The following is a 27,320-nucleotide window of genomic DNA, read 5'->3' as shown; positions in this document are numbered from 1 at the left end:
ATGAGGAAAAAGGTAAAATTTAGGATAAATTCATAGGTTCTATATAATAACTTATTACTTATGATGTTACTATATAAAGAAAAGCACTACCTGCCCAACTAATTAATATTCATGTAGTCCTAATCATATTTAGTTATTAATGATTTTTTTTAAGGAGAAAACAGACTTTTACTTACCCTGTAATAATTATTTCTGAGTAGCTTTGAGCACCCAAGCCCCAATTACCTCCATTAATGGGCCATTCCTATAAGAAAAGATTATTGTATAAAGCAATTTCCAAGCATAGCATGTATTTTCATAATATATTTATGACAATAGTAAACAACACATTTCATTTCCAAAAAGGATTTTTAATTTCTCTAGAAAAGGTATCATTATCAACCACGTCAAGGTGAGAAGTATAAAATACTGAAATGTAAAGTAATGAGTAAAATTAATGTTCAATACCTTTTTGCTGTAGCCTTGACGTTTCTGTCTAGCTCCAACAGAATAAAGTGCAGGAATAAGGTCCACAGGACAATCAGCAAAATATTCGCAACATGTAACAGGGGATTCATGGATACTCAAAGGGTAGGGATTTTCAAATATAGGATATCTTTAAGAAGAGGAAAAGAAAAAATATTTGTTAATGAATCATTACCTATGATTAATGAAACAATGAAAAACATATTTAAACTTATTTAATAATAGGTTATTCTAGGGCTATCATTTAGAGATAATGTTTTTAAATTCCTTTGTTTGACATGGTCTTGTTATTTTCAAGAAGAAAAAAAAATCATTATTGCAGTTAGCACACACTAAGTTGATGTGAATTTTGGAATGCCTTAAAGAAAGGTAAATAATATCATTCACTTACACTTTAGGGTTTTCCTATCTCAGTACCATTTCCATTTTGAATGAGACAGCTTATTATGGGGGCTGTCCTGTGCACTGTGGATGTTTAGCAGCACCCCTGTCCTCTACCACTAGATGCCAGCAGCACCCCTCCCCTAAACCATAGATGTCTACACAGACATTGTCTCTTGAGGGGCAAAATTGCCCCCAATCCAGAAATACTGAATGGGTAAACTCATTTAAAACCATATTTAACGATTATCTCTCAGGAAATACAACTAATATAATACAATGTTCTTCCATTCAAAAAATTTATAAGTAAACATGCTATCATCTAATCTAGAACAAGCAGAATATTGGAAATACCACAAAAAGTTGCACAGGATCTATGGTGAGAATTTACAGGCCAGTTATGATATATCTGGTTAAGAGAGAATAGGAAAAGCTTGAAGAGGAAAAGAAGGCCGCTTTGAAAGTTATGTGGATTTTTGATGTCAGTGATGCAAGTGGAACGTTTCAGCTGCTGGGAGCTACATAAGAAAAGACATGAGAGTGTGATGCTTGTTTAACACACTATTCAGTTTTCCTAGAGAACAGGTGCCAGGTTGGAAATGTACGCTGAATCCCTTCTATGTAGAGTAGCAGGCTGAGAAGCTGTTTTTACATAAAAAACAGAGATCCAAAGGGATTTAAAGAAAAGAGTAACAAGATTGGTGAAGTGAAGTGAAGTGAAAGTTGTTCAGTCATGTATGTCTGACTCTTTGCGACCCCATGGACTTTACAGTCCATGGAATTCTCCAGATCAGAATACTGGAGTGGGTAGACTTTCCCTTCTCCAGGAGATAATCCCAAACCAGGGACCGAACCTAGGGCAGATTCTTTACTAGCTAAGCCACAGGTGAAGCCCAAGAATACTGGAGTGGGTAGCCTACTCCTTTCTCCAGTGGATCTTCCAAACCCAGGAATTGAACTGGGGAACAGGGATAAGCTACCCATTCCAGTATTCTTGGGCTTCCCCTTGTGGTTCAGCTGGTAAAGAATCCACCCTGGGTTCAACCCTTGGGTTGAGAAGATCCCAGTATTCTGGCCTGGAGAATTCCACGGACCATACAGTCCAAGTCCACTGGGTCACAAAGAGTTGGACACGACTGAGTGACTTTCATTTTCACTTTCAGGGTATTCAGGTATTAGGTTGAATCATAAAAAATTTCAGAAATTCAACAAATTTTGATTTAAACTTGGATTTCTATATGAGTACCATAATGGAGAAATTTGGCAGGTAATGAGAAATGTATATCTGTGGTTCTAAAAGGGGGTCCAGGTTATGAATATAAATGTAGCATTTTCAAAGAAATGAAATAGTCTATCCTAAAGAGACCCTTTCTTCACCACATATTAAAGTAACTGTTCACCAAATTTTATTGCTTACCCATTTTGTGCAAGGTCTATTAGTACTAAATCCTTTTCTAGTAGAACAACCACAGCATATGGTTCCTGAAAATCTGGAACAGGAAAACAAGGCATGAACAATAGTTACAAATATGCAAGAGGGATGCAAATTAGATAACAAAACATGTTGGTGTAGTTTTTATTTTGTTCCATTCACTCAAGTATTTAACATTCTGATATTGTACTTCATATACTGTAAGGGCAGTATGTTTTAGATGAGATAAATCTATATAATACCCCATAAATAATTATTTGTTTTGTAAATATGAGTTAGACAAGTTCAGTACCTTCCATGGTATTGCAAAGTCCAAGACAGTACATGAATAATATATCTCAAATTTAAACCTGAATACCCTTAAGAACAACTCTCATTACTGGATCTCATAGAAATCCACTAGATTATCATTATAATATTATAACTCTTTCTTAGGTATTTTCTATGTGCATATCAACTATAAAATGCATTACATATTTATATCTCAATTAGCTTTAAATAAAAGTAAAAAAGATCCAGCTAAATTTCCCCTGAAATAATAACATGTCAATGATAGTGATTAATTTCACATGTTAGCTTGTCTCTGCTATGGTGCCCATTTGTTTGGTCAAACACCAGTGCAGATGTTGCTATGAAGGCATTTTTTAGATGTGATTAACATTTAAGTTAGTAGACTCTGAGTAAAGTAGAAAATTGTAGATAATTTGGGTGGGTCTCATTCAATCAGCTGAAGGCCTGAAGAACAAAGACAGGAGGTGTTCTGAAAAAAGCAATTTGCCTCAAGATGGCAACTTGGAAATCTGCCTGAATTTCCTGCCTTAAAAATTCAGATTCAAGACTGCAAATCAAACTCTTTCCTGAATTTTCAAATTGGTAGTACATTTTCACGATTTCTTTAAAATAAATTCATATTTATGCTCTCGTTCACCTTTTAAAATCTCCTATTGGTTCTGTTATTCTGGAAAACTGTAACTGACACACTAGATTTTTAGAGGATTTTTAAGTTGCTCTTAATGTGGACAGTTTTGTCTATCCTTCAGAGGTACTAACTATCAAAATTTAGAATGAAACAGACACAGTTTATCAAACAAAATTTCTCAAATTAAATGTATAAAGTTATGAAGGCAGCATTCCTTCCCCAGAAGAATCAGCACAACAGGATAAGTTAACTACTTGGAAAACAAGGAGGTCTTGCTCTGAGTAACAGACATATCTAGAGACTGAATTTTAAAGATACAACACTTGCCATTTGGGTATGGTGTTTCACACAGCGTCAGAAAGTCAACAATTGAGTAGTCCATTTCTAGCACTGCGGTACTTTTCCCGTGCATTACTGTTAAGCAAGGTCTTCTTCCTACAGTATCATACGACAAACCTCCTGATAAAATAATAAAAGGTTCCCTGGAAATAAAATACACAGTTAGGATTATAAACAGCATAGTGGAGTCTATCTTCTTGCTGTATCATAAATTCTTTTTTAGAGAAATAATAAAATCTTAAATTTTAACATTTTTAGGAACCATCTAATTGATTACTCACATGTAGATTTTTAAAATGCAATAGGTAAAAACCAGGTGAATTCTTAAAAATTAATCTACGGTGCCTATGAACACTGACCACATTCTACTCTCATATCTCCTTTTGGTCCCTATATTTTTTCCCTTTATCTTCTTTATACAATTTTCAAAAAATTCTCTCTGGGTTTCTCCTGTTAAGTCTCTTAAATGTACTGTCATTATTTTCAATCCTAATAACCAGACCTTCTCAACAGACATTCTAAGACAGAATGTGAATACCCTAAGGCACCCATTGTATGCAATGAATTAACTTCTCAAAGATGCATCAAGAATGTACTAGCCATAAATCCCCCTGAGAAAACTGAAAAACTGGTCACTCAAATCATTTTCTGTAGTGGTTAATTCTCTTCTGGAAGCTTGGCTGGTATCCTCAGAAATATAACTCCCATGCACATCTATCAACTGCCATTTTGACACTTCTAATAAGCCCTATAACTTTGTCTCCTTATTCATCATTAGTAAATGTAATGATTTACTTTTAAAAGCTACATATTTAAATATGACAAAAGAAAAATACCTAAATATCCTTTCATATGCTTTGATCTATGTGTATTTCTTGACTTCCCTGCACATGTTTTTCATTCATGTTTTATTGGATTAGTATCTTTTCTAACTGTTTTCTAAGAGTTCTTTGCATTCTAAGGAAATCAGCTCTTGATCTGCCACATGTATCGTCCAATTTGTTGGTGGGGAGTTGTTTATGGTGAATCACACAGATGACTTAAAATGTTCCTATATGATCTTCTTAAATGTCCTCATTTATAATTTTTGAGGTAGTTTCATAGTGCTTCCTCTAGGTCCAGTGTATCTATCCCCCTCCTCTCACACCTAGTACAAGTAGTATGTGATAATATATAATGTTAAACATAGCTAGTTCTGGAACAACACTGCCTCTGTTTAAATCTCAGCTCTGGCTCTACTTTCCCCATGACCTTGCATAAGGTGCTTAATCTCTCCTTGCCAAGATTCTGCGTCTATATAACAGGGAGCTAGAGTGGTAAGTATTTCAGTTCAGTCACTCAGTTGTGTCCGACTCTTTGTGATCCCATGGACTGCAGCACGCCAGGCCACCTTGTCCATCACCAACTCCCAAAGCTTGCTCACACTCATATACATCGAGTTGGTGATGCCATCCAACCATCTCATCCTCTGTCATCCCCTTCTCCTACTGCCTTTATTCTTTCCCAGCATCAGGGTCTTTTCCAATGAGTCAGTTCTTCGCATCAGGTGGCCAAAGTATTGGAGCTTCAGCATCAGTCCTTCCAATGAATATTCAGGACTGATTTCCTTTAGGATTGACTGGTTGGACCTCCTTGCAGTCCAAGGACTCTCAAAAGTCATCTCCAGCACCACAGTTCAAAAGCATCAATTCTTCGGTGCTCAGCTTTCTTTAGGTCCAATTCTCACATCCATGTATGACTACTGGAAAAACCATAGCATTGACGAGATGGACCTTTGTTGGCAACGTAATGCCTCTGCTTTTTAATATGCTGTCTATGTTGGTCATAGCTTTTCTTCAAAGGAGCAAGCGTATTTATTCTCAATTACTGAATTAATTAATATATGCAAAGCACTGGGTTCAGTGCCTGGTGTAAAGAATTACCTATTATTATTATCATCATTATCTTCAAATCATCATTCATGGAACTAATTATTTTGCTTCTTGTTTTCCTCATGAAAACATGACCTCCATGAGGGCAAGGGTATTTATCTGTTTTGTTCACTGTGGATCTGATCTGATCTGATATGCAAAACAGTGTGTTGTTGGTAAATAAGTACATTAACAAAAATGTATGTTATGTTAACTACTGTCTAGCTTACTAACATTTAGATTTTTCAGCACTCAACTATTTCGGGTAACAGACCTATACCCATACTTTCACTGTTCTCAATTCTTGACTTACTGTGATTATTGACTGTAGTCAGGAAAGTATATTTAATTTTCTTCTACTTTTCATTACATACAGTGAATAAACAATATAACTAACTCTTGTATTCTGAAATACAACATACAACTGAATATAAAATACTAAAAAGGGTGGAGAGTCTAACAACTTACACTTTTATAGAATGAGAGGCATGGGCCACGTATTTAATATGTAATATTTCAAAAAAAGTCTGACAAGTTTGTTTTTATATATATAAAACTTGCATTATTAATACAAGAACTATGAACAGGAAGATGCTAAGGTACATTACAGAATAAAATTCCTATGGAGATACCGAGTAGGTATTGACAGGTAGGTAATCAGTTTATTAGACAAACTCTTAACAAAATGTCATGTTATTTAAACCATGTTAAGTTTGCCCTCAAAACGCAACTATATGTTTGCCTTGTAAATGCCTATACTTCTTTTGTAAATTTAGGAGAAACAACAACAACAACAACAAATTATGGGTAAAAGTACATGAATAAGAAATAGTTTGAAAGGAGTATCAAGGTAATATTCTTTTTCATAATAATAAAAGTTTCCATAATTCAGCAATAAATACATGTGCATGCATATTTTTTCTTATCTTATGGGATATTTTTAAAAAAATCACCTCAGTTTGCCAGGCAGGAATCACCTGACTTACAAACTTAATGTCCCAAATCTTGAGACATAAACATTAAGGAAATAAATATTTTACCAGAAGAAACCAGTCTTAAATACAATGATAAAATCGAGTTAAATATTTTAACATTTGGCATGTAAAACTATACAAATTCAAAAGTTTCGTTGACACTTGGAATTACATTCAAAGTTCTAGCAATCTAGATTATTTCTAGATAACATGTGAATTGTGGATATGGATAATCTTTTTTAAAATAGATTATCTTTTTTGATATCATAATAAGGTCTAGAAGTAATATAAGTTTTATCCAAGAGTCTGCCTTTTGAAGGCATCTAGGTTAGGAAGGTATTAGTTGGAACTTTTTACACTTTTGATTGTTATTTTAAAGAGGCTAGACACTTTAGGAAAGTATACATGCTTCCTGACTCTGATTAAGCTCCCGAGGCTGGCCTTGACAATAGATTTGGCTGAAGTTGTGTTTCCAGGTTAAGCATTCTTCATTTTTTCTACTCAAGAAGTCATTTGTATAACCAATTTGCTCAACTCAGTCCCATAATACTACCCATTCATTTGAACACCTGTACTCCTGAGATTAAAATGGTGCTTTCACGCTTGTTCTAGACAGACAGTTAACACACTGTGACAAGTATGAAGACAACAGAACCAGGTAGAGTGCTGAATGTGAGGGAGGGACTAGAGGGGCTACTGTTGAACAGAGCAGTCAGGAAAGGCCCATAAAGTAATGACAGGTGAACTGGAATCAGAATGAAGAGGAGCCAGCCAATCAAAGATCTCGGGGTTGGAAGAGAAGGATATACAGTTTAGACTGCAGGAATAGCCGCCGCAAAGACCTCAAGTCTAGAATGAGCTTGGGCTACCTGAGGAACTAAAAGGCCACCATGGTTGCAACACATTGAGTAAAGCAATACGTGGTAGATGACATGACCCCAAATCTTGCAAACACATCCTGTTTACACCATAATGATCTCAAGAACCTGACCATTCTCTATTTCAACTTCTTAATCAACATGAGTTCTGGCCGTAATAACCTCCAACTTGTAAGTGTTTGGTTGTTCATTGCCTGAGATATGCTTGTCCCTCATTTTGTATTGGGCTAATATCTATTTCTCCTTTAAAACTCAGTCTATTTCATATTTTTCCTGACCCATCCTTCCTGAGTTGGATGCCCTTCCTGTGTTCCTAAGCACCCTCCATACCTCTTTTCAGCATTTCCACACTGAATTTTCATTATCTACTTTCCATTTGTATTGTGAGCTCCTTCAGGACACAGAATGGTATTTAATCCCTGTACTCATAGGCCTTAGGCAAGGTATCCCCAAATGTTTTTGTTACGTACATTGTAAACATCACTAAACCTACTTCTCAGTGGTGCTAGACCTACTGACTGACTGACTCCTGTAGGAGAAGCCCCACATCTCAGTCAGATTGGAGAAGGAAATGGCAACCTACTCCAGTAATCTTGCCTGGGAAATTCCATGGACAGAGGAGCCTGGTGGGTTATAGTCCATGAGGTCTTAAAGAGTCAGACACAACTTAGCAACTAAACAACAACTAAACAACAAGAACAACATTGAGAAACACTGTCTAAAGAAGCTTGAAATACAACTGCTGTGCTATTCGGATACTCCTGCATAATCAGCACTCTTACCTATATTATTCACTACTCCTATATATTTTTAAGATTGGAATTTAAGTTCTAAATATGTAATCTCATATGCCATTGATTTATACTACTAATCTTATCAAATTCCCCAAGTTTTTCTGAATGAAGATATGCCATTCTATTTCAGAGGTGTGTGCTGTGTTGTGCTTAGTCGCTCAGTTGTGTCTGATCTTTGTGACCCTATGGGCCTGCCAGGATCCTCAGTCCATGGGATTTTCCAGGCAAGAATACTGGAGTGGTTTAACACTTTACATTTGGTGAGGAGAACTGTACCTTAGCTCTTGAAAGCTACCAGGTAACAAATACCTTATCCTTACCACTCTAATCTCAGAGCACACATGGTTAGAGTAGAAAATAAATTGTGAAGCACATGCAATAAGTAATATTGAATTCCTTCTATAAAGTTTTTGAGCCAAGAAATCAAAATGGAATAAGCAAAAACAAAGGTTTCAAAAATGTGAATGTTTCAATGTAAGGGCCAGGAAGCAAAAAAGAAAATAAAATTGAAAATACAGGGAAATGGGACTTCCTTGGCAGTCCAGGGGCTTCCAATGAAGATGTGGGTTTGATTCCTGGTGGGGGAACTAAGATTCTGGCATGTGGTTGGCATGGGCAAAAAATAATACAAAATAAAAATAAAAGAAGAAAACATTGGGAGATGAATTTCTAATCATATAATGTTACAGTCTCAAACAATGCTGCTCAAACTATCTGTGGTCAAGAACTATTTAAAAATTTTAAAATTCACTGTAAATCTATACTTTTTGTAAAAAAAAAACAACTACTAAAGTGTGTGTAGATGTGGCAATGTCAAATGAGATGAAAGTTTCTACAATCTACTCTTGATTTCTATACTTATTTTGTCTCAGATCAGTTAGCAGAGTGGACTCATTCATACATCACACTTTGAGTAGTGGAGCACAGAAAGTTGAGCCTCCTAATGACTGGCACTACTTGACTTAGTGTCATTAAGGATCTCACTATAAGAGAGATTCTTAATAAGAGTCTGCAGAGTGTAAGTGTATACCCCTTACACTCTGCAGACTTCAATCAGAAACCACAGAACTCTTTAGCTGGGCCTGGATGGATAGAGAGGCTGATCACAAAAACAACTCTTTGATAAAAAGAGAACTACTGATTAGTCACAAGAAGTTTTCATCAGGGTATCATTTGACTGAACAGAGAAATACCTGGGTACCATAAGAATAAATCATTATGATAATGAGATAATTTGCTAGTATGATGAAGATGATGTTCAATCTTCTATAGTTCACAGACTATAGAATGCCAGGCCCCTCTGTCCATGGGGATTTTCCTGGCAAGAATACTGGAGTGGTTTGCCATGCCCTCCTCCAGGGGATCTAATGCAACCGAGGAAAATGACTTCTCTTTATACTAGTCAAATTTTAAAGTCTTCCTTAATCATTTAAGAATTTTTAAGAGTTATTTAGCATTGGTCCTCTAATATTTGAAAATCTCATTTAAATAACTGCCCACAAATCACAAATTTAAAGATAAAGGCAGAAAAATCCATGAATTCTAAAGTCGTTGCTTAATTATGAAAGGGAAATAGGATCTCAGAACACCATTCCCACATTGGAGGCAAAAACTTCCTTAAGTGCTACTATGAACTGAAAATTTCATGAACCATAAAAACTTCAGAAGAATTACAATAACTCCCTAGTAGCCCATAAAGGCTGATAATGATAATAAAAGCTAGTATGATGAAGTTGCCATGCAATGGCAACATAACATTTCTCCACCTGTGCTTTTTAGGACAGAGCATCAGTTGTAGTGTGAAGTTAAAGAGAAAGCAAAACAGTAAGCATCATATGGTAAATCAATGAGATAAAGATATAGAGTTTAGTAGACCTATCCTAACCATACAAATTCCACAAAACTTATGCTGTGGATTTTACAGTTTTTACATACAGATTCGTTAGGATACATAAGATTTATAAGGACATAACAGTAATTCTTATCAGTGTAATACTCTGGTTTTTTCTTATATCAGTATACATAGAAAAATTTAACTATGTAACAATTAGACTTTCTTTTTTTCCCAAAAAGAAATCTAAACTTTTTAATGTAGTCTTTGCCATATGGAATTAAATTACGATGAAATGAATCACATATGTGGTTCACAGTGTCACAAGTATAATTTCAAAGCTTATTTATAAAAAAACATTTAAAAGTCATTTACTGCAAACAGTCTTACATGGATTTTATTGTTGTCGTCTAGGAAAATATAACCTAAACTATGTAAGCTAGTATCAATATATATTATAAACATCCAAGTAGTGGGCTTCAAAATCATTGTGAAAGGTGACTGCAGCCATGAAATTAAAAGACACTTGCTCCTTGGAAGGAAAGCTATGACAAACCTAGACAGAGTATTAAAAAGCAGAGACATGACTTTGCTGACAGAGGTCCATATAGTCAAAGGTCCAGTAGTCACGTATGGACGTGAGAGTTGGACCATGAAGAAAGCTGAGTGTTGAATAATTGATGCTTCTGAATTGTGGTGCTAGAGAAGACTTGAGAGTCCCTTAGACTGCAAGGAGATCAAACCAGTCCATCCTAAAGGAAATCAGTCCTGAATATTCACTGGAAGGACTGGAAGTCACACTGAATCTGAAACTCGAATATTTTGGCCACCTTATGCATAGAGTCAACTCATTCAAAAAGACCCTCATGCTGGGAAAGATTGAAGGCCAAAGGAAAAGAGGACAGCAGAGGATGAGATGATTAGACAGCATTACCGACTCAATGGACATGAATCTGAGCTAACTCAGGGAGAGAGTGAAGGATGGGGAAGCTTGGCATGCTGCTGCAGGCCATGGGGTCACAGTTGGACACGACTTAGCAATTGAACAAAAACAACAACCAGTGAACTACCACTAAGACATTGCATCTATGTACAGATCACAGTGAAGTCATTTTGGGTACAGGAAAAACTGTAGATTAGGATGATGAATAAAGATGGGAAATATACTCTTAGATTAGCTTGAATAATACATAAGGCTTTAAGAATGCACTAGAGAACCAATTTTTTTTTTTTGGCTTTCCTGGTGGCTCAAGAAGGTAAAGAATCCATCTGCAATGTGGGGGATCTGGGTTCGATCTGGGTTGGGAAGATCCCCTAAAGAAGGAAATGGCAACTCACTCCAGAATTCTTGTCTGGAGAATCCCCATGGACATAGGAGCCTGGCAGGCTACAGTCCATGGGACTGCAAAGAGTTGGACATGACTGAGCGACTACCCAGAGAACCAACTTACATGAAAAGTAAGCATGGCTCTAAAAGAAACTGTAGGAAAGCTCAGAATGAATTTCAGTAGTAGGCAAAGTAGAAAAAAATCAACTAGAGGCAGTATAAGAAGGGAATGTCTTAATAGCCATAACAAATAAGCAACAATTTTGAAAATGATTAGGTTTGAAATAAAACTTTGTATTTTAATAAATAATGCATATACAAAACTATAGATAAGTTTATGAATAACTTCTGGTCCCTGTCAAAACATAAAAGCTTAGCTGGACAAATGCTTACAAAAAATTAAATTGGAAAGTTTCTATGAATCATTGCTGCTTTGCCTGCAGATAGAAATAAATTTAACTTCAACCCCCAATTATGACAGCATGCTGCCTTTCCATTAACATCATTAGTTTAGGAGTTCACATTATGGCTAGAGAATTAAAGATAATTCTAAGGCATAAATGCTGATTTTAAGGCAGTAAATTAAAAAACAAAGTCATACTGCATTGATAAGACTATGAAATTATTATATGTTATACTTCTTTAAAGTATAATTTCAAAAAGAAATGTGTCTATTTGTCAAGGCTCCTAAAAATATTTTATCTTCAAAATTTTATCACTGGAAATTTACTGTAAAGAAACAGTATAATAGCAAAAATCTGTTGAATTCTCTATAGTATCATGAGAGAATATGTTCACTACTATATTAGTAATATCATAACTTGATTATCTATAATGTGAAAAACTAAATGTTTGAAAAAAGGGAGGCATGTCTGAGTAAACTATACAGCCTTTGAAACTAATTTTAAAAATTGGTAAAACTAGGATACTTTAGATTGAGTAAGAGGACAAAAATATACCAAACTTAATACCCTCAAAGAATAAAGTTAAGTGAAAATGGATATGCATTTGAAAAAAGACTTAGGGAAAATGAACACATGAAAAAAATTGTTTTAGAATAGTGGAATTACAGGTCCTATGTTTCTCTTGTTAGGATTTTATTTAATGTCACAAATTAAAAAAAAAAAATCTAGATACTTCCAAAAACAGTTCAGAGAGTAAGATAATAACAGTGGTTTAAATGAAATTAAGTTTTAGTGACTAATTAAACTTTTTAAAAGTGCATTTTTCCTGTGAAATATCTGAAGAGCTTGCCAATTTTTAATGTCATTTCTATATCTGTTATTATACTTTGTATTGAAGTCCTGCTAAAATGTACCTTATGCTGAAAATTTTTCTGCTTTCTAGATCACTCAAGAAAAAGCAAATTAAGTCATGATATTATTATGTTTCATTCATTCAACTATCATTTTACTAAGTGCTTTATGTGTGGAAGTCACTGTAGCAGGGGCTAAGAATTCTTCTTTTCCATCCTTTAATTTCCCTAGTTTCATTCCATTCTTCAACTTGTGCACGCCCCTCTGCCACACTGTTTATTCTTATCATCTACTTCACCTACTTCAGTGTTACATTTCAGGATCTAAAATCTATATAATTCTAAGATTTTTGGTTTTGTTCGTCGTTTAGTTGCTAAGTCATGTCCGATGCCAAAAACGTTTTCTAAAAGAATAGATCACATAATCTGGAGAAGGCAATGGCACCCCACTCCAGTACTCTTGCCTGGAAAATCCCATGGATGGAGGAGCCTGGTAGGCTGCAGTCCATGGGGTCGCGAAGAGTCGGGCACGACTGAGCGACTTCACTTTCACTTTTCACTTTCATGCACTGGAGAAGGAAATGGCACCCCACTCCAGTATTCTTGCCTGGAGAATCCCATGGACAGAGGAGCCTGGTAGGCTGCCGTCTATGGGGTCACGCAGAGTTGGACACAACTGAAGCGACTTAGCAGCAGCAGCAGATCACATAATCATATAAAAATGCTTTCAAAATTTAAGAAAGAAGGTTATCTTCTCCATCTGTACTTTGGAATCATTATGAGAAATCCACTCTAGAACCTTCTTCTAAACATATTTCATCTTCAGTGTCTCCTATTCCAAAGGCTCTTACTTTTCTGCCATTAGTCATATGGAGGTCTTCTCTAATTTAAAGTGAAAATAAAAATCTGCATCTTGGGACTTCCATGGTGGACCAGTGGTTAAGAATCCTCGCTCCTGACGCAAGCAGCAAGGGTTTGATCACTAACATCCCACATGTTATGCATTATGGCCAAAATAAATAAATACTGCTTTCTACTCTCAAAAAAAAAAAAATAAAGAATCTGCACCTTACTCTTCTTGATGACACATAATTGCTACTTATATCTACTGGTGAATTCATTAAACACATGTTCTACATGAGGGTTTTCCATTATGAATCCATTCATTTCTTTTTCTTTCTTTTAACGTCCCTACATTCTGGTTCACGTTTGAAATGATACTATTCAAGTGCCTTTTTACAAGTTAATCTTTCATACAATATATATCTCCTAACTTTTCTTCTGTTATCTTTCTACAGAAGTAAACAGTGCTTGCTTACCCTTTCCTAGAAACACTTCAAGATTATGATTATCTTAAATTTCCATTCCCCCTGTTTGGAGTCTGCTAGTCTTCATTTCTATTTTAGCGTCTTTCAAGGTAAAACACCAGTGCTGGGAGCGTTGGTGCTATAGGGTTCTGAGCTGTCAGGGAGGCATCCTGTATATGCTGCTCTGTTTCATACTGAAGCAACATCACCTCCTTTTTAGCAACTGCCACTGGTTAAATATACTTTGAAGGCTTGATAACACATCTACTTTCCAAGAAAGTTAACAAGTAAAATTTGCTAATGACAGAAAAATGGATTTGGATATCAGTAGACTTAATTAAATATGGATATAATATTTAATTTAGCTGTAATAAATTAAAAATTAATAAAGATGCTTAAAAACAGGAAAATCTTAGTACTTTAAATTGATAGATGCCATGGACAAAACCCAATCTTGAGCATATACTTATATAGCTACTAAATGAAGTGTTCTGATGTCAGAAGAAACAGCTATCAATCCAGTAGTCTCAGTGTTCTAGCTACATAGGATTATACAATAATGTTAAACCACTGTAAGTCAAAAGTTATGTTATAATCAAGACAGTGAATAATAACTTATACTAGTTAGGTATGAGGTTTAAAGAGTGAGACTGGGAGAGAATGTTTTACTTTTGAGAGAATGAAAATAATATAGATAAATCTGCAGTGGGTCATAAGAATGTCTCTGAAGACAGTGATAAGATGAAAATCAGCCAATCTGAGATTAAAACTTGCTGACTTGATTGAAACTTTACTTGTAAAAATAACAAGTAAATAGGGAAGGTTATCTGATGAGACACTTGAAATTTTAAGAGTCCGTGGATTCAGAAAGGTCTTTTCCCATTAGGTACAATTAAATATAAATCTGCTTGTGGAATTTTCCACAATATGTGTCTATGACCAAATGCTATGATCATGCATGGATACTATAAAAAACAGTGGGTATCATCAGGTTAGAATTAAATCTGCAGCCTGAAGCAACCTACAAAGCTCTCTGGTCATGAGTAGCTAGGGTTAGTTGCATTAAGTTATCCAGGCTAAGAGGCACAGACAGATTCCTCAGCTCACATTAGTGTGATTATGTGTACCAAGTATGATTTAATACTAAATTTAAAAAGACAATCTGATAAGCTAGCAAATATAAAAAAGAATGCAGTTCTTGGTGAACTGAGTGACTTATGAGTGATTAGTATAATCCAATCCTAACCCAGGCTATCTGTGAGCACGTCCAGTAAACTGATTAAGAGCTCCAGCTCTGGGGTCAACCTGGGCTCAAAATCCGCTCTATTTCTTCATGGGTCAAGCCAGTTAAGCTTTCCATGGCTCATTATCTATAATCCTAAATGCAGACAATAAAAGTACCCAAGTCATAGTTCTGCTAGGAGAATTATGAAAGATAATACATTCAAATTGCACAGGAGAATATCTGACGCATAGTAAGCAAGTAACAAATGTTCACTGTATCTACTAATTCTTTTCTTCTTGGTGCTTGAAAGCCAAGCCATCTAAGTAAGGGTATTGAAAACAGTAAGATCTAAGATGCTATTTTTATCTCAAGTAAGCATATAAGAATTGTTAAGACTTATGCTTCACTGACTTCACTAAAGCCTTTGACTGTGTGGATCACAATAAACTGTGGAAAATTCTGAAAGAGATGGGAATACCAGACCACCGGACTTGCCTCTTGAGAAAACTATATGCAGGTCAGGAAGCAACAGTTAGAACTGGACATGGAACAACAGACTGGTTCCAAATAGGAAAAGGAGTCCGTCAAGGCTGTATATTCTCACCCTGTTTATTTAACTTACATGCAGAGTACATCATGAGAAACGCTGGGCTGGAAGAAGCACAAGCTGGAATCAAGATTGCCGGGAGAAATATCAATCACCTCAGATATCCAGATGACACCACCTCATGGCAGAAAGTGAAGACGAACTAAAAAGCCTCTTGATGAAAGTGAAAGTGGAGAGTGAAAAAGTTGGCTTAAAGCTCAACATTCAGAAAACGAAGATCATGGCATCCAGTCCCATCACTTCATGGGAAATAGATGGGGAAACAGTGGAAACAGTGTCAGACTTTATTTTTCTGGGCTCCAAAATCACTGCAGATGGTGACTGCAGCCATGAAATTAAAAGACGCTTACTCCTTGGAAGGAAAGTTATGACCAACCTAGATAGCATATTCAAAAGCAGAGACATTACTTTGCCAACAAAGGTTCGTCTAGTCAAGGCTATGGTTTTTCCTGTGGTCATGTATGGATGTGAGAGTTGGACTCTGAAGAAGGCTGAGCGCTGAGAAATTGATGCTTTTGAACTGTGGTGTTGGAGAAGACTCTTGAGAGTCCCTTGGACTGCAAGGAGATCCAACCAGTCCATTCTGAAGGAGATCAGCCCTGGGATTTCTTTGGAAGGAATGATGCTAAAGCTGAAACTCCAGTACTTTGGCCACCTCATGGGAAGAGTTGACTCATTGGAAAAGACTCTGATGCTGGGAGGGATTGGGGGCAAGAGGAGAAGGGGACGACAGAGGATAAGATGGCTGGATGGCATCACTGACTCGATGGAGATGAGTCTGAGTGAACTCCGGGAGTTGGTGATGTACAGGGAGGCCTGGCGTGCTGCGATTCATGGGGTTGCAAAGAGTCGGACATGCCTGAGCTACTGATCTGATCTGAATCTCTCCTAGAGTCCTCACTGGCTCCCAGACCTCAGATTATCTGGTCCCACTCACTGTTTTAATGTTAGGTGGATTCTTATCTGATGGGCTGAGGGCTTGAGGGGTGTGCGGGGTGTATGTGTGTGTGTAGACAAATTGCTTGTTTTGATCCTGCAGCCTCTTTTTCCAGTTGTCTATGCCTCCATTGTGCCTTAGTTCCACTTGAATATCCTTATCCTTTTGTGTCATGTGACTTATTAATAATAAAATCAATTTCCAGCCCCCCCCAAAAAGTTTGGAAGGATTAAAAATCATAAAAAGTGAGCCCATGTTCTGGAGAAATTACTTCATGTACAAGGAGTTTGTTTTGGGACTTCTCAAAGTTAGGATTCTCTCATCAGAAACACAGCCTTGTTAGCAGTGAGAGTCAGTGGTATCAAGTTTGTGGGAGTTACTGAAATATATCTTTAGATATTTTTAGAACCAGAATATCAACAGCATATCCTGAGTTTTTATTGTAATCTGGTCTTTTATATTATATAGGTAATCTACCTATAGCTTTTAGTGCACTCAGTAAATTAAATCACTGTATCTACAAAACTACTTGAAAACATGTTCTGGCACCAGGAATGGGAGTGAGGAATACAGTTAGGGAATAATCAAACACAAAAATCCCAACTTTTCCTTAAAGGTTAACAAATATATCATGTGTATGCATGTGTGCTTATGAAGGGTCACCAAACCATGACCCATGGCCTGTTTTTGTATGGCCTGCAAACTAAGAATGGTTTTTATGTTTTTAGAAAGTTGAAAAAAAAATCACACAAAATAATAATGATATTTTGTGAAAATTATGTGAAAATTTTTAATTTTGTGAAAATTCAAATTTTCAAGTCTGTGAAGTTTTACTGTAAGACTTTTTCATTCATTCATTTATGAGTGCCCACAGCTGCTTTGGGACTACGGTGGCAGAGCTGAATAACTGCAAGAGACCCAAACAATTTGTAAAGCCTAAAGTATTTACTCTCTGGCCCTGTACACAAAAGGCTGGTCATAGCATGTGTTATGACAAAAGGGATTCAGTGAATCTCTTAGATGTGCTTCTCCAAATGTAACTGCCATATTTGACTGTGGTAATATTCACTTTTAGGTTCCCTAACAAGAGAAGCTTCCCCGCAACCTGGTGGTACTATGAATGGTGCTTTATATATATTGTTCAGTCTTCATAAAATTTTTTAAAATTTATTTTAATTATTTTTAAACTACTTATTGATTTGTCACAATATTGCTTTTGTTTTATGTTTCGCTTTTTTGGCCACAACGCATGCATGACCTTAGCTCCTTGACCAGGGGTTGAATCCACCCGCCTTGCTTTGGCAGGCAAAGTACTAACCACTCTGCTGTCAGGGAAATCTCTAATCTTCACAACAATTCTGACATACATACTACCATTATTCCCATCTTATAGAGACAGAACAAGCACAGGAAGCCTAGCTGATGACTGCACACCAGTGGAGAGCCGAGGCTGGATTCAGACCCAGGAGAGCTGGCTCAAGAGCTCACTCACTCACACTCACTGGTCAAGCACCACTGGCTGCACGACTTCACACCTGAGTCACATTAGATTTTCAAAGAAATAACTTCAACAGAATTGACTTAATATTTACTTTCTGAAATTTTATTAAGAACTGGTCAAGGGCCATGGTTCAGACAGTAAAGAATCCACCTCAGTGTGGGAGACCTAGGTTTGATCCCTAGGTTGGGAAGGTCCCTTGGAGGTGGGCATGGCAACCCACTCCAGTATTCCTGCTGGAGAATTCCCATGGACAGAGGAGCCTGGAAAGCTACAGTCCACGGGGTCACAAAGAGTTGGACACAACTGAGCAACTAAAAGCACAGCACATGTAAAGAATAGCTGCATGTCTTTAATAAAAGTGCTATTAAAATGTTATATTAATTAAATTGTCACTGTTCTCTACATAAGCGAAAATCTTGTCTCTCCTGGAGTAATTTATGCTTTACTAGAAAATAAAAGGCACACAACATCTTGACTCATTTTTTTGTCAGTTTATCTTTAAAAGTAACAGCTAGCTCTTATCGTTAATAGGTAACGCTAATTCTTCATGGCTGCACTTTTCTATACACCTGTCTATCTTCTTCTTCATGTTCAATAGTGCTGTGCCTGGACAATTAAAAGTGAGACAGGTATGTCCTGTGTTTTCATCAAGCTGAATATTTAACGGGAAAGGCATGCGTTAAGTAAATAATTTCATTACTAATGACAGATCTAAGTTTTAGAAAGGAAAAAATACAGTATGCTTTGAGAGTAATTACTAGCAGACACGATCCAGTCCGCATAGTCAAGACAGCCTGAAAAGCAGTGACATCTACGCAGAGTTACAGAGGATGTGAGGCAATCTTTCGGCCTCGAATTATTTCCAGGTAAAGAAAAGATGACGTGGTAGATCCTGAGCAGGGGAGGACAGCCCTTCTAACAAAATCTGGTGATTTTCCAACATAAACTGACAGAACATATTCTGTGGGCACCTGCCCAAGACACTTGCCAGGAACAGGAAAGGCTGAGTGCTGCCCAGCTTGCTTAAAGGGGGTGAGCCTTCTCGTGGTGCAGCAGTTCTCAATGTTGGGTACATACTGCAATTCTGGTGAGCTATCACAAGGAAACGAATCATGGAGTTAAAGAAAGAGTTTATTTAATTTACTGAAAATTTTATCCCTGGTGGAAAAAGATACTGGAAACCTGGACAGAACTGTTACCAGATGGCTAGCCTATTGATTTATCTTGTATTAACAGCACCTGCAAATGCACACTGGTGGCACCTGTAATGCGTGAGACCTGAACTTGATCCCTGGGTTGGGAAGATTCCCTGGAGAAGGACAACCACTCCTGTATTCATGCCTGGGAAATCCCATGGACAGAGGAGATTAAAGAGGTAAAATCCATGGGGTTGCAAAGAGTTAGACATGACTTAGCGACAAAACCACCACCATGAATGCATATAAAAGAGTCAGACTGCTTTATGTTTCTGATCCGAAGAAAGGAGAATTATCCCTGCCATCCTGAAGAAATCATCAACTTACAAATACTCCCAATATATAGGAATGAACATGGGAACAGGTAGAACACACAAAGAGAAAAATCTTCCCAGGATGTCTGCCTCTGTTGCCAAACCACAGTTGTTAACATGATTAAATAATTCAGAGAACAAGCAGCACTGTTAGTTTAAATGTTTAGACAATTCATTTTACGTTGTATTACAAGCACAGGGTATTTTTTTTTTCCTAGTTACCCACCCACCCCACCCTCCTTTGCTGTCATGTTATCTACTGATGTACTTTTGCCACAAGACAAATATAGCAAAAAAAAAAAAAAAAGGCAACTGGTAGTAGGAGGTTTCCCAAAAAAATAAGGGCAACCCCTCATAGAAAGTTTATAATGTACCAGGCACGGTGTGCAATGTTTTGAAAACATGATCATCTCACTCAATTCATTACAACAAACTTTTGACCTATTATCTCACCTATGTCCTAAATGAAGAAACCAGCACAAAGAAGTCAAAGAACTCAGTGCCAAAGGTCACACAGTGAGGGATGCCAGAGTTAATTAAACAGATGCTATCTCTTGGAGGTCACTCAACCTTTTGTCTGAGCACAATACATGTTCTGGGTCCCAGAGGAAGGCTAAAGAGGGTCAAGGAGAATTAATAGCAATCTTAAGATTCTTCATCCTACTCTGAGAAAGTGCAAAGAAAAAGAGGAAAACAATAGAATGGGAAAGACTAGAGATCTCTTCAAGAAAATGAGAGATACCAAAGGAACATTTCATGCAAAGATGGGCACAATAAAGGACAGGAATGGTATGGACCTAACATAAGAAGAAGATATCAAGAAGAGGTGGCAAGAATACACAGGAGAACTATACAAAAAAGATCTTCATGACTGGGATAACCACGATGGTGTGATCACTACCTAGAGCCAGGCATCCTGGAATGCGAAGTCAAGTGGGCCTGAGGAAGCATCACTATGAATGAAGCTAGTGGAGGTGATGGAATTCCAGTTGAGCTATTTCAAATGCTGAAAGATGATGCTGTGAAAGTGCTACACTCAATATGCCAGCCAATTTGGAAAACTCAGCAGGGGTCACAGGACTGGAAAAGGTCAGTTTTCATTCCAATCCCAAAGAAAGGCAATGTCAAAGAATGCTCAAACTACTGCACAATTGCACTCATCTCACACACTAGCAAAGTAATGCTCAAAATTTTCTAAGGCAGGCTTCTACAGTACATTAACCGTGAACTTCCAGATGTTCAAGCTGGATTTAGAAAAGGCAGAGGAACCAGAGATCAAATTGCCAACATCCGTTGGATCATCAAAAAAGCAAGAGTTCCAGAAAAACATCTACTTCTGCTTTATTGACTACATCAAAGCCTTTGACTGTGTGGATCACAACAAACTGTGGAACATTCTTCAAGAGATGGGAATACCAGATCACCTGACCTGCCTCCTAGAAATCTGTATGCAGGTCAAGAAGCCACAGTCAGAACCGGACATGGAAGAACAAACTTGTTTCAAATTGGGAAAGGAGTATGTCAAGGCTGTATATTGTCACCCTGCTTATTTAACTTATATGCAGAGTACATCATGAGAAATGCTGGGTGGGAAAAAGCACAAGATGGAATCAAGATGGCCAGGAGAAATATCAGTAACCTCAGATACGCAGATGACAACACCCTTGTGGCAGAAAGCGAAGAAGAACTAAAGAGCCTCTTGATGAAAGTGAAAGAGGAGAGTGAAAAAGCTGGCTTAAAACTCAGTGTTCAGAAAACTAAGATCATGGCAACCAGTCCCATCACTTCATGGCAAACAGATGGGGAAACAATGGAAACAGAGACAGACTTTACTTTTTTGGGCTCCAAAATCACCGCAGATGGTGACTGCAGCTATGAAATTAAAAGACGCTTGCTCCTTGGAAGGAAAGCTATGACCAACCTAGACAGCATATTAAAAAGCAGAGACATTTTGTCGACAAAGGTCCATCTAGTCAAAGCTATGGTTTTTCCAGTAGTCATGTATGGATGTGAGAGTTGGATTATAAAGAAAGCTGAGCACTGAAGAATTGACACTTTTGAACTGTGGTGTTGGAAAAGACTCTTGAGAGTCCCTTGGACTGCAAGGAGATCCAACCAGTCCATCCTAAAGGAGATCAGTCCTGAATATTCACTGGAAGGACTGATGTTGAAGCTGAAATTCCAATACTCTGGCCACCTCATGCGAAGAACTGACTCATTTGAAACGTCCTTGTTGCTGGGAAAGATTGAAGGCAGGAGAAGGGGGTGACAGGATGAGATGGTTGGATGGCATCAATGACTAGATGGATATGAGTCTGAGTAAACTCTGGGTGTTGGTGATGGACAGGGAAGCCTCACGTGCTGCAGTCCATGGGGTCGCTAAGAGTCGGACACGACTGAGTGACTGAACTGAACTCTTGATAAAAAAGGTTGACTAGAATTAGACTGAGAAAAGAACAGATTAAAAAGAAAAGCAAGCCAGTTATAATAACCAGTGGTTCTAAACTGGCATATGAAAAAAATGTCCCAGTGGTTCTAAATTTAAGTGCGCATCCTGCAGGTCTAGTGAGAACCAACTGCCGGGCTTCACCCACAGCACTGCGGGGCTCCACCCACACCACCTGCGTGCTCCACCCACACCTTTCCGGCTCCACCTACACCACTTTCGGGCTCCACCCACACCAACTGTGGGGCTCTACCCACACAACACAGACTTTGTGATTCAGAGATCTGGGGTGAATTGTGAGAATGTACATTTCTAATGAGTTCTCATCCATGACTGGAGAAGGCAATGGCAACCCACTCCAGTGTTCTTGCCTGGAAAATCTCAGGGACGGGGGAACCTGGTGGGCTGCCATCTATGGGGTCACACAGAGTCGGACACAACTGACGTGACTTAGCATCCGATACTACGGCTCCCTGTTGCTCCTGGGGTCACAGTTTGAGAACCACTGCACTATATACACTACCTAAATTCACACTCTTACACAGTTCTAGTAAATAAAACCATACACTTTTCCTAGAAAACTTGAACATAAAGGGTCTCCTTTAGAGGTTAGAATTTTCAAAGAAATGTTTATTTGTTTTCATTATTATATTTTAAAATGTAACATTTGGCAGGTTTGATCCCTGAGTTGGGAAGATCCCTGGAGGACAATTCCCTGGCAGTATCCTGTAAAAGTGGCAGTACTTCATTCCAGTATCCTGGAAAATTCCATGGACAGAGGAGTCTGTAGGGCTACAGTCCATGGGGTCACAAAGAGTCAGACAGACTGAGCATGCACATATACAGATATACAAAAAACTATCTGTAAGATATGTAAATTGTAAAAACCATATAAATCTTACCCTTGAGTCACAGTGTCAATTAATCTATTCAAATACAACTGACACTCTTCCTTTAATATACAGCTGTACTTATTATTGAAATTGCCAAATATTCTTAAAATAAGATTTAATTTGTGAAGAATACATATAACTTTCATAATTAACACATATTGCATATATGTTAACACATAACACATATTAACACATATTGCATATATGTTAACACATAATATATATTAACAGGTTAAATTTTCAGTTTTTGTCTTCATTGCTTATTCCACAATTTTCACTAGTGAATACACAGTTATTGAAGACTAAGAGAACATATGAAGTTTGACAAGAAAAGTAATTCAAGCTTTCCAAGATATATTGTAAAACTACTAAAGACAGAGAATACATGAAATAGTTTATCCTGAAATTACCAATTTTAGTTATTTTGTTAAATAAAGCAAGAATAAAATTTAAAAACTGGACCATTGTAAAGTAGGTTTTTAAAAGTAATGACAGTCTTCAGTGCTATTTCAGTAATTGTATACAGTGAATATTGTCAATGAAATAAAATCTTACCCAGATCTAGTCGTTTTGAATTCCACCTTGAGGATAGGTTTGCATGGTTCTGGCTTCTTCCCATCCTTTAACTGTTTTCCTAAAATATAGTTTTCTGCATTAAATTCTAAAATTCTAAGTTACTCTAAATTCTTATACATTGATAGTTTATAAAATGAAATATAATGAAATCCACCATGAAATATTTTAAAGTAATTTTGAAAGAAGTATTTAATACAAAATAAGATATTTTAAATGATCAATTTAGTGTTTGAAATCCAGTGAAGTGTTTACTTTTTAGTGCTAAAAAGTAAATAAAATGAATAACTTGTCAACAACATTTGTGACAACATTCTAGTAAGAGAAATTCATTCTTTGCAGTGTTTTAAAGATACGGAAAATAGGATTTCAATTTACTAAATGAATTCAAGTTTTAATATAGCTTATTTGAGGAAAATAAGTCTAAATCATATTTTCACCCAAAGAGACAGGCTGCAAAATTAATCCCTCTGCTAATAAAGTCAATTATATTTACTCTGTTAAAGTAAAATCCATCCATTGTAATGTCCAAGAGACTGCTAAAATAAACCAATCTCTGTAAAATGTGTCAAACTCATACTGTTAAAGAATTTTGATTATTTTTAAAAAGGTTGATTTCTATTATCAAGTTTTTTTTTTAATTTTATTTTTAAACTTTACATAATTGTATTAGTTTTGCCAAATATCAAAATGAATCCGCCACAAGTTTTACATGTTCACTGTATTAATAATTCAGAAAAACTTAAAAGAAAATAAGATACTGATTCCTGTTTCTTAGAGGTTAATCAGTGTCACCGTTATGTTATTAGTGAAGGCCCCAAACACACACTGCTAACCCAACACTTCTTATCCTCTTTCCCAGCTTTTTCCTCCCAGGAACTAGCTCATTCTAACGTATTTTTAATTTTCTTTTGTTTGCTGTTTGCCTCACCAACAAGAATGTAAACTCCACGAAAGCAAAGATTTTTAAGGGTGTATGTGTTTTTTGTTTATGTATCCATGGTGACATTGTTTGGCATAGGGTGGACACTCAATAACAATTTAATAAGTGAATAAATTAATGTTTTTCTTTAGGATTAATTCCAAGAAAAGAGATATTTAGGTAGAACTGTATTCCAGAAAGGATGAAGAAAGTATGTGAGTACTTTGTCCCACCTTTCCTGAACAAGGCTATTATTTTTTTCTGATTTGCTAAGTGTATTGTTTAATCTCTGTGAAAATTCTTTGGCTTTCTAGTCATCTGTATTTCTTCTTTAAAAATAGCTTATATCTTTTACCCATGGTTATATGTTATCTTCTTTATATTTAAAAATAAATTTAACATTCAAAATTTATTAACACTGTGTCCATATGTTGCAACCACTTTTCCTAGTGTCACCTGTGAATTCTAAGACCTTTTAAAAAAATTGCATAGAAGTGTACATTTAAATAATTGAGTCTATCAGTCCTAATCATGCTTCCATTTAAGAAAACTTAAGATCCTAAAATGGCACTTCTTCCAAAACTACGTTATAAATTTAATGGAATTAGAATTCCAACAGTTTTATTTGAATTTTGACAAAATGACCTTAAAGTTCAATGCCTATGAACTGCTAAAGAAACTAAGAAGGAGATGATTTCCGGAGTGACTAAGTGAGACCTCTGTGAACTCACTCACTTAGTAAAATTGAAATACTAGCAAAATAACTAAGGGTAATCACTTCAGAACTCTGCCAACTAACTGAAGCCACAAAATGAACACAACACAGTCTACTCAATGGAAATGACCGAACCTTGTTAAAACCTGGGGTGGGGGGCGGGCCTGGGATGTTTTGATGAAGGGCTATTTCCATCCCCTATGTGCCTCAGCTCTGTGGCATGGTGCCATTAAAAAGGCAATAGCATCAGCCAAGAGATAGGACTCAAGTTTATTTGCAGTTCCATTAAAACCAGTTTCCCTAGAGCCCAATCAGTATATTATCCCCAACTGCAGCTTCCTGAAAAACTCGAATCCCAAGATGTTGTGGCAATTTCATTTGACACAACAGACATCAGCTCAGGGAGACCAAAAGCCCTACCTCCAGACATCACAGAAATAACAGTAATCTGCTGGCAATATGGTGCCTGCCTAAGGCTGTGGTTTTAGTTGAGGCAAATAAGAGGTGGGGCAGGAATTAAAAAAAAAAAATCCTTAAGAACTAGACATACTCCAGGCTGTACTTAAGGTAGTGTACATGCCCAGGGAAGACCTGGGAAAGGAAAAGGTCCCTGTTATTCACCTCTGGCCAACTCTGAGACCCTGAGCAAACTCAAAGTTTAAAAAAAAAAAAAAAAAGTAAGAAAAGTAAAATGAACTGTACAATCACTGGAGAAAGTAAAATAAGTTATAATACCACTGCTGGCAAGAACAATGGAACAGAGATAAAATGGCTAGTAAAAATGCGAAGGGTACAGTTTTTTTGAAAAGCAGGCTGAGAGCATTTATGAAAAATAGAAATATATAAAACGAGCCCACTTTGAGAAGCAGCAATTCTATTCTTAAGCATTTATTCCATAGGAATAAAAGGATCAATTCCTATTGAATATGTACAAGAAAGGTAAAGGCAGCATAATTTGTAGTGATCAGAAACTGAAAATACAGTTTAAAATTTGAAACTTTTATTTGAAAGTTTCAAATTTATCACTACAGCATAATTTGTAGCGATCCATCAATTAGGCATGGCTGAATAAATTATGAAGAACTGTGAGACAAACAACTGGTTGATACACAAGCATTAAAATAAAGGAATTAAGAGCTATGCCAGATGAAAGGAGGGATTTTCCTCAAGTACAGAGGATTAAGAAAAGATGCAAGAAAGAATAATATTTCTATTTTTATGTAAAACAACGACCAAAACATCTCATATGCTCTTATATGTGTCTATAAATATGTATGATTTTAGAAATACATGTATTTTGGAAGAACATCTGCAAGAGTTTTGACATAGCTTATCCGGTGAGGCAGGAAAGGGGAAGGGGCTGCTAATGTAGAGGAAGGTTTATGGAGAAGAGGCTGGTATTATATGATCCTTTTTATCTACAATGACATATGTATGTATGTATATGTGTATAAAAAACTTTTTTTTTTGGTCACTACTTCTGTGGTTTCACGGTTAGGAAGTTCTTCCCACACAAATACCATTACAACTTTGGGAAGCATTTTCTTGTAAATGCTTTATAGTTTCATTTATTACATTAATTTTCTGAGGTATACTTTGGTATAGGTAAGATTTTTTTCTCTAATAGTTTCAGCACTATTTGTGTAGTTCTATTGACCTATAATTGCCAGACAATAAAGACCAAGTGTTTAAAGTGTATAATGTGATGAGCTGTGATATAGTTATGCATCTGCCAGCACTGGTGTCCCAGGTGGCTCAGTGGTAAAGAAACCATCTGCAATGCAGGAGATGTGGGTTCAATCCCTGAGTCGGGAAGATGGACGCATCCCAACCCACTCCAGCATTCTTACATGGGAAATGGCATGGACAGAGAAACCTGCAGGGCTACAGTGTATGGGGATTACAGAAGAGTCAGGCACAACTTAGCAACTAAACAAAAAAAACAACTGCCAGCATTCTCACTGAACCACCAGAGCTTTCCCCACTAATGTGAAATTCACCTTTATTACATTAGGTTTTCATAAATATACACCGGTCAACTGGTATTAGAGCATATACTCCTGCCTTAAGATCCTAGGGAAACATCTCTTCCCCTCTTTATGCAGAAAATAATGTTGCAATGGAACCTTGAGCCTCTTGCATCCTAATTTATTAGAACCAAAGAGTGACTACTGAAAGA

The 27,320-nt window shown here is 36.7% G+C and overlaps 1 protein-coding gene across 5 annotated transcripts in view; it reads right to left on the bottom strand.

Annotated features, from left to right (window-relative positions):
- The window catches only part of STXBP5 (syntaxin binding protein 5), a 157,331-nt gene that overhangs the window by 60,310 nt on the left and 69,701 nt on the right, over window positions 1-27,320 (bottom strand). For all 5 annotated transcript variants that reach the window (XM_055535890.1, XM_055535893.1, XM_055535895.1 and 2 more), the window contains exons 9-13: window positions 23,487-23,565; window positions 3,525-3,679; window positions 2,264-2,336; window positions 448-595; window positions 177-244 (exon numbers count right to left, since the gene is read on the bottom strand). In XM_055535890.1, coding sequence (XP_055391865.1) covers window positions 177-244; window positions 448-595; window positions 2,264-2,336; window positions 3,525-3,679; window positions 23,487-23,565 — 523 coding nt within the window. The remainder of the gene's footprint in view (window positions 1-176; window positions 245-447; window positions 596-2,263; window positions 2,337-3,524; window positions 3,680-23,486; window positions 23,566-27,320) is intronic.

The sequence above is a fragment of the Bubalus kerabau genome, chromosome 9 (assembly GCF_029407905.1).
Source record: "Bubalus kerabau isolate K-KA32 ecotype Philippines breed swamp buffalo chromosome 9, PCC_UOA_SB_1v2, whole genome shotgun sequence".
Classification (NCBI taxonomy): Eukaryota; Metazoa; Chordata; class Mammalia; order Artiodactyla; family Bovidae; genus Bubalus; species Bubalus kerabau.
The sequence above is the reverse complement of the archived record's forward strand: the minus strand, read 5'-3'. Positions and strand labels throughout refer to the sequence as shown.